Raw genomic sequence first — 11,008 nt, 5'->3', positions numbered from 1 at the left:
GGTCGGCGGTGTCGGGTACTCGGCGTGTTCGGGTACACAAAGCGTTCGGATTGCTCGTCCTGTTCGGCACCATACGGTATACAACCCCCTCAGCGTCGAGGATAGAAAAGACGAAGATGATAAAGAAAACTTAGCCATTGAACGCCTGGCGTTCGGGTAGCTCGGCCTTATTTCTCGCGAGTCTTGAATTCGGGGGGGGGGGGGTTTAATCTCCTGAAGTAACGCTGCACCGAGCTGTGTCGACGAGCCGAACCCTCCTTGGATTACGCGTTGTGAAATCGACGCGTGGACTCCGGTGGAGGGCTCCTAGAGTTGACAAGGTGGCCTGGAAATCATGCCGAGATTTCTGATAGAAGCGACCTGAACATGCTCAAATTTGAGGTCGTGCCGTGGCCTTTTTAGATGTTGGGGGTCGATACCGAGACCGCCGAGATGAGTGGGCCTCAAATGTTGGAATTAATTGTTGTGCCGAGGTCTTTTTAGATGTTGGGAGCCGATACCGAGACCGCCGAGATGAGTGGGCCTCAAATGTTGGAATTAATTGTTGTGCCGAGGTCTTTTTAGATGTTGGGAGCCGATACCGAGACCGCCGAGATGAGTGGGCCTCAAATGTTGGAATTAATTGTTGTGCCGAGACCTCATTATGTGTTGAAGGTCATGCCGAGGTTGAAACGAGTGTGACTTGCCACATGGGCCTTGGCAGTTATGGGCCCAACGGTTATTTAATCTGGACCGTTGGATGTTCTAGATCGAACGGTCCCGGTCTTGCTGAGGCTTTTCACCTTCCCCGTTTACCTCACCTATAAATAGGGGGGAGGGGGGTGTGAGAATTTACTTGCTGTAAATTCTCCGAGCTCTCTCGCAATCAGATTCGACCGAGCTAACCGAGTAAGGTAAATTTTGTATTCGTTATTTTTTAGCAATAAATGGATAGGGGATATTCCTCGGCAATGAGTTGGACGTCCTCGGAGAGTTCGGACACTAATTCAAGTAGAGGGGGGTCGGGGTCAAGTGAGATATCTAGGCTGCCGCCTCTGCAGTGCGAGGTAGTGTTTCCTTCCGACTGCCCCGAGCCAGAAGATAGTGGGGATGAGGTGGTTGAGATCTCGGCACCGCCGAATCTAGGTATAGCCCTGGCGCGAGCTGTCGAAGTTGACAAGAGGGGGGTGAGCTTGGTCGGGGTAGAGCCTGCCGACGTGGAGATTCAGGGGGGTGTAAGGGAAGTGATCGGTGGTGGTCGAGGTAAACGTAAGGTCACCTCGAGACCTAAGCCGAGAGCGAGGATTGATTATGGCTCTCTGGAGATGTCGGGGTATGAATGGGTAGACGGAGAGGTCGGCATATATTTCTCTAAGTGGTCTGACCAAGCCATGCTAGACACCTTTGTTTCCTTGGAGAAGTGTTTTGGCAGTGGAGACGGAGAATTTCCTTTGCTTGCCGAGGCGTGCGAGGACGATGGGCCGAACACTGATTTCGTCTTTCTGGAACCAGGTGACGACGAGGCCGACTACTTCTACGCCTACATGTGCTGGTTCGAAGATCTCGGGGTCCAATTGCCATTTGATGATTTCCAGATGGGTGTGCTCCGAGTGCTAAATGTTGCGCCGACCCAATTACATCCGAATGCCTGGGCGGCAATGCAGGCATTCTGAAACCTCTGTCTATGCTTAGGACTCAAGCCTCGGCCGTTGGCTTTTCTATATTTTTATACGTGTCGGCCGAGTAAACCGGTGAAGTGGGTATCGTTGTCTCGGGTGCCGAAGCGTGGGTTTCTTCAAGCCTTCACCTCGTCCTACAAAGGGTTTAAGAGTGGGTTTTTTAAGGTTCGTTGGGGGTCGGACATGAGAGATTGTTTCTATGATCGCGAAAACACTCCCCTACTCCCCTTCTACTGGACGAGGCGTCCGACTCGTTACGAGGCTATATCAAAATCAAAACTCCCTGCCGAGGACATAGAGATTGTAGAACTCCTCGACCAACTGCCGAAGGAACTACCCGTCCGAAGCCTCCTGGATATTTTCGAGACGTCTCATTTTGAGATGGTCTTGCTAGGTATGTACCTTAGGCTTCGGTAATGTAGCACCGTTTTTAATTGATGTTAAAATTTGCTTTGTTGTAGGATTGATGGCCGGAGGCAAACTTGACGTGGTCGCGATGCTCGCCAAGAGGGCGAAGGAAGCAAAGGAGAGCGGAAAGGTGCCGCCGGCAAGATCGGCCCTCAAGGCTCAACGAGACAAGCCTCCTCACGTCCTGATTCCAGCGTCCGATCCCAAAAAGAAAGGGGGGTCGTCTAGGGTTCGGGCGGCCGAACAAAACCTTGAGTCGGAACGACCGAGCACTTCCTCCAAGCGGCCGAAGCAGCTATCACTGGATCAAACAGGGTGTGGGGCCTTCGCCATTCCTGCTGTTGTTGCGGGGTCCAACTTCCTAGCTTCGGACGTGCAGGTCGAGAACTTGGTCAGTCTCGACGTTACTACCGGGGGAGGACTTCAATACTTGGAGGGGATGTCAACGGAGGCCGAGTACAAGCTATTCTGTGAGCTTGATGCTCGGACTTCCCTTGTGGCCAAGCATGTGATGATGAGGTCGGCTGTCTCGGCCGAGAGGCTCCAAAGCCGTTTGAAAGATGCTGAGGCGACGGTGAAAGATGCCTTGAGTGCTAATGCCAAGGCCACTGAATCGGCTGAGGAATTGAAGAAAGCCGCCGATGCGTAGCGCAGGGAGGCCGATGACTTGAAGTTGACCGTGCAAAAGATGAAGGTCGACGCCGCCGCTGCTGCAAACGAGATCGCCCGGCTTAAGGAGTCGGCTGCGCAGTTCGAGGCCGAGGCCACCGAGCAAATTCTCTCCCAACGTGACGCCGGCTTCCATCATGCTATTCGGCAGGCTTATCACTTTTGCGACGTGCCGGCTGACTTTCAGTTTGATGTTAGTCGGGACTTCTTGGGTGGCAAGTTTATGAGCTACGCCGAGTTCCCCCAAGGAGCCGAGCCAGATGCCGAGGCCCCGCGCCAGAATATGTCTAGTCGGGCCCCGGTGCAATCAACTGGGGAAGATGACCAAATAATTGATGTCGTCGGAGACGGGACCCCGGTGGAGCCGGCGGTTGAATAGGATCGGCTTGTATAGCCTGCTAGGTTTAGGGATTACTTGTAATTTGGCCGGTAGCGCCTTTTGTTAGCTCGGCCTTAGGTGTCGGGGGTGTAGGCTGATTTAATTTTTTGTAAGTAGCCATTTTGATCGGCACTGATTAATAGAAATTTATTTCAAGTTAAGATGAACCGAACGCGCCTCAACCGAGGGTTTTTTCACAACGCGATAGAAATGAAACCTGTGCGAGCGACCGACTCAATCTGCCATTATTAATAATGAGACTGCATTTGAATGCTAAGTTAAAATGAGCCTCGGCTTAACCGAGGGTTTTCCCTTTTTCAACTCGGTGGAAATGAAACCTTTTCGAGAGGTCGGCTTAATCGGCCATAATTAATAATGGGACTTCATTTGGATGCTAAGTTAAAATGAATCGGCCTCGGGGTTAACCGAGGGTTTTCTTTGTGAGAGGTCGGTTAGGTCGGCCATAAGTGATGCCACCGCCATGTATGGTGCGTAGCGGGTTCTTGTTCTACTTACGCGAGTAGGAGGTAGCTCGGCCAAATCGTGATGGGCCCGACCCATTGGGAGTCAGGGCGTTATGTTGGGTTTGAATATTGGTGGTATGCTACTCGGCCTAGATGCGTTCTTAACCGAGGGGGTACTCGGCAGGAAAACCTGTCGGGCTCGGTAGAACATCGAAGTGGTCGGCTGAGGGATGCTCGGCGTTGGTGCGTGAGTAACGTTTGGCCCAGGTGCATCCTTAGCCGAGGAGGGTACTCGGCAGGGAAACCTGTCGGGCTCGGTGGAACGTCGAAGTGGTCGGCCGAGGATTGCTCGGCGTTGGTACGTGAGTAACGTTCGGCCTAGGTGCATCCTTAGCCGAGGAGGGTACTCGGCAGGGAAACCTGTCGGGCTCGGTGGAACGTCGAAGTGGTCGGCCGAGGCGTTGGTACGTGTAACGTTCGGCCTAGGTGCATCCTTAGCCGAGGAGGGTACTCGGCAGGGAAACCTGTCGGGCTCGGTGGAACGTCGAAGTGGTCGGCCGAGGATTGCTCGGCGTTGGTACGTGAGTAACGTTCGGCCTAGGTGCATCCTTAGCCGAGGAGGGTACTCGGCAGGGAAACCTGTCGGGCTCGGTAGAACGTCGAAGTGGTCGGCCGAGGATTGCTCGGCGTTTGTACGTGACGAGATCGAATTCCGCATCATTGTGGTCTACATATGCATAATATTGGATGAGGAAAGATAATGAAATAAGTTTTTTATTAATTAAGTGCCTCGTTAAAAACCTTGCCGACCCAAAACCCTCCTTAGGGACAAAAGAGTCGGTCAAGGAAAAGAGTGCACTAGTACATCAACTGTAATACATCTTTAGGTGAGTTGAGTTCCAAGTTCTAGGGATAGGCTTTCCGGACAGGTGCTCCAGCTTGAATGCTCCGTTATTCAGGTTGTGTCGGACTCGGAAGGGCCCATCCCAGTTTGGGGCGAGCTTCCCTTGCTTCGGATCTTTCCTCGCTTCGCCCGTGGCTCTCCAAACGAGATCTCCTTCTCGGAATGCTCGAGGCTTCACCTTGCTGTCGAACCTTCTCTTGTATCGTTGTTTGGTGGCCTCGGCCACAACCAGTGCTCGGTCTCGAACCTCCTCTATCGCGTCTAGGTTTGTTCGGAGTTCGGCTTCGTTGTTTGCCTCATCAAAGTGGGTTCGGCGGAATGACGGTTCCCCGATTTCCACTGGGATCATCGCATCGGACCCATAAGCCATGCGAAAAGGGGTCTCCTGCGTAGTCGATTGGGGGGTACATCGGTATGCCCAGAGCACCTCGGGTAGTTGCTCGGCCCATGCTCCCTTTGCCTCCCCTAGCCGTTTCTTTAATTCTGCCAGGATGACCTTGTTGGCCGACTCGGCCTGCCCATTTGTTTGTGGGTGTTCCACCGAGGTAAACTTGTGTTGTACTCCTAGGCCAGCCAGGAACTCGTTGAGTTTTCGATCGGTGAATTGAAGGCCGTTGTCGGTCACTAATGTGTGAGGGACGCCGAAGCGGGTGATGACGTTTTTCCATAGGAATTTTTGAACCTGGAGGGCGGAGATGCATGCCAGGGGTTCGGCCTCAATCCACTTGGTAAACAAATCCACGGCTACGATGAAGAACTTGCATTGCCCCTTGGCGATCGGAAATGGTCCTAGTATGTCGGCTCCCCAGGTAGCGAATGGCCATGCGGGGGGGATGCAATGTAGTTGCTCGGCCGGCTGGTGGATTAGGTTCCCATGCTTCTGACACGGTAGACACTTCTTCACAAACGCTGCACAGTCGGTGCTCATGGTCGGCCAGTAGTATCCGGCCCGTAAGAGCTTGGAGACAGTTGTCCTTGCTCCTGAGTGCAGGCCGCAGATTCCCTCGTGCACCTCTCTCGTCACATAATCGGCTTCATGGAGGTCGAGACATTTTAGCAGCGGGGTAGAGAAACCACGTTTGTACAGTTGCCCGGCAATGATAGTATATCTACTGGCTTGGGTTCGCAAACGTTTGGCCTCGGCAAGATCGTCTGGTGTGACCCCGTCAATGATGAAAGCTTTGATTTCGGCTCGCCAGTCTGGGGGATCTTTCGGTGCGGTGTGGTCGGCATTGACATTTGCTATCAACTCCGTGTCAACACTGGGGTGGTCGATCTCCTGTTGGATGATGGTTCTCAAGTGACCTGGTTTTTTGGTTGTGGCTAGCCTAGCCAACCGGTCGGCTCGAGTGTTGTTCTCTCGTGGGATGTGCTCAACCGACACCTCCTGGAAGTTTGACTTCAGCCCTTGATAAGTGTGGTAGTATTTCATCATCACGTGGTCCTTGACCTGGAAATTACCACCTACTTGTTCGGCCACAACCTTAGAATCGGTCAGACATTTGATTCTCGTCGCGCCCATGTCTTCGGCTAATCTGAGCCCGGCTATCAGGGCTTCGTATTCGGCCTGATTGTTGGAGGCTTTGAATCGAAAACGCAGGGATTGCTCCAAAGTAATGCCCTTCGGCCCCTCTAAGATTACACCTGCTCCGCTCCCCTGGCTGTTTGAGGAGCCGTCCACGTGGAGGGTCTACCATTGTTCTTCGAAGTGGCCGTGGGGGTGTAACTCGTTCACGAAGTCGGCCAGACATTGCGCTTTGATCGGCCCTCTCGACTTGTATGCAATGTCAAATTGCGAGAGTTCGACAGCCCATGCCATCATTCTCCCAGCGAGTTCGGGTTTTCCTAGGACTTTGGAAACCGGGCAATCGGTGTGCACGACCATTCGGTGGCTCTGAAAGTAGTGTCTCAAACGTCGGGAGGTATGTACCAATCCGAGAGCGACTTTTTCAATAAGTTGGTATCGGGTCTCGGAATCCTGAAGAAGTCGGCTAACGAAATAGACGGGAACCTGAGAGCCTCCTTTTTCTTGTACCAGAACCGAGCTGATTGCTTCGTCTGATACGGCTAAGTATACCAACAGCGGATTCGAACGGTCCGGTCTCGTCAGGGTCGGAGGGGTCGCCAAAGCTGTTTTCAATGCCGCGAAGGCCTCTTCGCATGATTCGTTCCAGGCGAAAGTCGACGCCTTTTTCAAGAGCTTCGTCATCGGACTGATTTTGTCGCCTAGCCGAGGGAGGAATCGGGACAGGGCAACCAGTCTTCCAGAGAGGCGTTGCAATTCCTTCAGGCTGCTCGGGCTCCGCATATCTATTACAGCTTGGCATTTGTCTCGGTTAGCTTCTATGCCTCTCGATGATAGCATAAAGCCGAGAAATTTACCTCCCTTAACCCCGAAAGTGCACTTCTCGGGGTTGAGTCGCATGTTATGTTTACGCAATGCTCCGAATGCTTCGGCGAGGTCGGTCGCGTGATCTTCCATGGAGTTAGATTTCACCACCATATCGTCCACATAAATCTCGATGTTGCGGCCGATTTGATCTCGGAATACCTTGTCCATCAACCTCTGATAGGTTGCCCCAGCATTCTTCAACCCGAACGGCATTACCTTGTAACAAAAATTGGCGCTTTCGGTGATGAACGCCGTTTTTTCCTCGTCGGCCGGGTGCATTTTTATTTGGTTATAACCCGAATATGCATCCAAGAAGCTGAAGATTGCGTGCCCTGACGCACCGTCTACAAGCCGATCAATACAAGGGAGCGGGTACGCATCCTTCGGGCAGGCTTTATTGAGGTCGGTGTAGTCGGTACACATTCTCCATTTGCCATTTGACTTCTTGACCAGAACTACATTTGCCAGCCAAGTGGTGTAGGTAACCTCTCAGATGAACTTTGCTTGCAATAGTTTTTGCACCTCAACATTTGCAGCCCTTCGCTTCTCGTCTCCCATTTTCCTTTTCTTTTGGGCTATCGGTCGGGCGTCTCGGCACACTGCTAACCGGTGACACAAGAAACCAGGGTCTATCCCAGGCATGTCTGACGCCGTCCAAGCAAACAAGTCTTTGTTGTCTCGGACAGTTTGCCTGACTCGGTTTGCATCAGTTTCGCTCAACTGGGATCCTATTTGGGTGATTTGTTCGGGTGATCGGCCGAGCTGGAAAGGGATGAGGTCTTCGGCGGCCTCAATTCGTTCCACTTCCCCTAAACGAGGATCGAGATCGATGCTCTCGGCTGTCTCCTGTCTAACCACGTTTACCCCTCTTGCTGTTGCGGGTGGGTCGGCCAGAGGCTGCACCTTTAGGCTAGAGAGGTAACACTCCCTTGCAGTTTTTTGGTCGGCATGCACGGTGATCACCTCCTGCTTATCCCTCGATGGAAATTTCATGCACAGGTGGGGGGTCGAAACAATGGCCCCCAACGTGTTGATCGAGGGTCGGCCCAGTAGAACATTGTACGACGTGTTGGCGTGTACCACGATGTATCGGATCTTGATCTCTCGGAAAGTCTTTTGGTCGAACCCGAAACGGGTATACAGGTCGATGCACCCTCTCGTCATCACTCTTTCGCCAGAAAAACCGACCAGGGGTTCGTGATATGGCTCTAAGCTCTCCTCGAGAATCCCTAGCTGCACAAAAGTATTCCAGTACAGGATGTCGGCGGAACTCCCTTGGTCGACCAGGGTTTTCTTCACGATGCAGTTGTGCATCTCGACTGAAATCACCATAGGGTCGTCTTGGATGGGGTCGACAACACGAAAATCTCGGTCCGAGAACGTGATGGTCGGTATGCTCGGTGCTTTCTGTTGGTTCACGGTATTCACATCTCGGACTGCCCGGAGGTGCCGCCTTCTAGCCGAAGAGGTGGAACCTCCTCCGGCGAAACCCCCGGCGATCGTGTTTATTATCTTTCTCGGCCGAGTGTTGTCTTCTCTTGAATTTCGTGAATGGTCTTTCCTTTCGGCCGAACGGGACCTGTGACGTCGATCCCTTGGTGGTGACGTTCGCCGACTGTATTCTTCGTCTCTCCCTCTTGGTCGGTGGTCTTGCGGTGAGACAAAGTTCTTCAGGTGACCTTGCTTGATAAGGTCCTCAAGCTTGTCCTTTAGCGCCGAGCATTCTTCCGTCGAGTGCCCCCGGTTTCGGTGAAATCGGCATGCTTTCGCCTTGTCCGCTCTTGGGGGCGTGTTCGCTCTTTTCGGAATTATCAAGATTTCCGACGAGAGGGCTTGCTCCAATACCTTAGCCCTGCTAGCGTTGAAGGGAGTGTAAGTTGTGTATCGAGGTCCTCTCGGGGGGCGGGAATTTGAGGGGTCGGCATTGATCTTTTTTGTTGGTTCCCGGCTAGATTCCTTCCGGTTCTAATTCTCCTCGGCTCTAGCTTGATTTCTTGTTTCGGCCAACTCTTCCATTTGCATGTATTTTTCAGCTCGGCGTCGGAGATCATTCATGTCCACAGGTGGCTTTTTGCATAAGCTATTGACGAATGGTCCCGGCCTGAGGGCGGTGCTCAACCGGTCCAGCGCCACGGCTGGGTTGAGATCACCGATCTCCATGGCAATCCTGTTGAACCGGTCCATGAAACATCTCAGACTCTCTTTCTTCTCCTGACGCACTCCCGCTAAAGCCAACGAGGTCGTCCTGTACGGCTTGCTCGTCGCAAATTGCAAAGTGAACTGGGATGACAACTCGCCAAACGAGTCGATGGAAGAGTTCGGCAACCTGGTGAACCAGTTTAGAGCTCTTCCTTTCAGTGAGGTGGGAAATATTCGGCACAGGGCCGAGTCGTCTTGGGTGGAGAGAGTTGCCTGCGTCAGGAAAACATTTAGGTGTTCGTCGGGGTCGGAAGTTCCGTCATATTTCTCAATTGGGAGGTTTTTCCAATGATCCATGAGGGTTGTTTCCATTATTCTCCGTGAAAAGGGATGTCTTAGGGAATGGACGGTGGTTTCGGCCCTGTTGGCTATCAATGAGGTGCTCGGCATTCGAGTTACCGGCTCAGTCGGGGCGTGATAGGCAGATTCTTCCACGGCTGTGGGGGTGGACGGCACACAAGTTTGGTTCAGGTTCCGGAGTTCGGCATTCTGCCGCCGTAACTCGGCTAGCTCCCGGGCGTCGGCTTCTCTTTGCCTGCGTATGGTGGCCATTTCTTCCCGCAACGCGCGGAGGTCGTCTTGTAAATTTGGTTGGGTTTGATGAGTATTCGGCTGGACCGGCTGTATCACGGGTTCCGGTTGAGTTTGGGGCATTCCGTACGGGTAACGCTCTTGGTTAGTCATGGAGGGATTGGCTTCGGTATTAACGTTGTGAGTCGGTTGGGTCGTTGTTGATTGTCCTTTGCGGGTCACTACCATATCTCGGTCTCAGTCGTAGAGTTAAGAAAGGGGCTGAAAACGTCTCTTCGGCCCCACGGTGGGCGCCAAATGTTCCTGTGTTAGGATACACACTCCAATTATCCTTGTTGTAGTAGGTCTGGTCTTGCGTCTCGGTCTTCTCGTTCAATCCGGGCGGTCCGAAGCGAGAGGGGGGGTGCCTGCAAAGACACTCCAACGCTCAAGTAAGTTCTCGGCGTAATAAATGCGGTAGGTCAAAAGTAGTTACGTACCTCTCAGGAGTTCTATTTATAGGTGTTCGTGTTGGGCCGTGATTATGGGTTGGGCCCTGGGAAATTAGGAGACTGATCCGAAGTTTATGCTAATTAATTTACTTGTAATTAAGCCGGTAATGACGTTGACCTTGGCCGACCGTACCGATAAGTTCCGTACGTTCGTGTGGGGTCGGCAGTGTCGGGTACTCGGCGTGTTCGGGTACACAAAGCGTTCGGATTGCTCGTCCTGTTCGGCACCATACGGTATAGATACAATTACTTTTCATAAACCAAAGTGTTTAGAATGACTTTATCAATCAAAAGAGGCGTATATATGATTTTTTTTTTTTTTGCAGTGAACAGTTTGGTAAGTTAAGAAACAGTAATGCTATTTGATACACTTTTCGTAAAAGAAAGTGTTAAGAATGGCTTTATCAATCAAAAGAGGGGTATATATGAATGGAGAGAGAAAAATATTGTGTAGAGAGAATGTTGTTTCCAAGAGTTTCGTACCTTTTAGCATTTTCTGTAAAAAGAAAAGTACCTATTGTGAAGGACCATAATCAAATAATCAAACTACTAATTTCAGTTACCAAATTCTAGTTTGTTCATTGGTCTTCAGCAAAATAAATTTGACTTATCGGCCCACAAATGTAATCATGCCTTCAATATTCGATCAAAGACAGTGTAGTGACAAGAAAATTGAGGAAGAACCAACCTTGCCTATTATTGAATTTGAGTTTTGTTAAACTAACATGCATATCACTAAAGAACAGTTACTCAATATAGTACTGCTGGAACTTACACTTTTTTCAGTTTGGGAGTAATTAGAAGGGTATTACTTTCTCATTGAATTAGATAGTATATTCAATTTTCTAGCCGTGATTTCTTTCAATCTCCAGTGGAGTGGTGGAGCTGCCTGAATGTGCATGCAAGGACAAAA

At 51.5% G+C, this 11,008-nt stretch overlaps 1 protein-coding gene across 1 annotated transcript; it reads right to left on the bottom strand.

Annotated features, from left to right (window-relative positions):
* Nucleotides 1-7,363: 7,363 nt before the first annotated feature.
* LOC145950082 (uncharacterized) lies at nucleotides 7,364-8,188 on the bottom strand. Its single transcript, XM_083061011.1, has one exon. It carries the CDS (start codon nucleotides 8,186-8,188, stop codon nucleotides 7,364-7,366), a length of 825 nt encoding a protein of 274 aa, XP_082917137.1.
* Between the last annotated feature and the right edge of the window lie 2,820 nt (nucleotides 8,189-11,008).

The sequence above is a fragment of the Cajanus cajan genome, chromosome 7 (assembly GCF_000230855.2).
Source record: "Cajanus cajan strain Asha chromosome 7, NIPB_CcT2T_4, whole genome shotgun sequence".
NCBI lineage: Eukaryota > Viridiplantae > Streptophyta > Magnoliopsida > Fabales > Fabaceae > Cajanus > Cajanus cajan.
The sequence above is the reverse complement of the archived record's forward strand: the minus strand, read 5'-3'. Positions and strand labels throughout refer to the sequence as shown.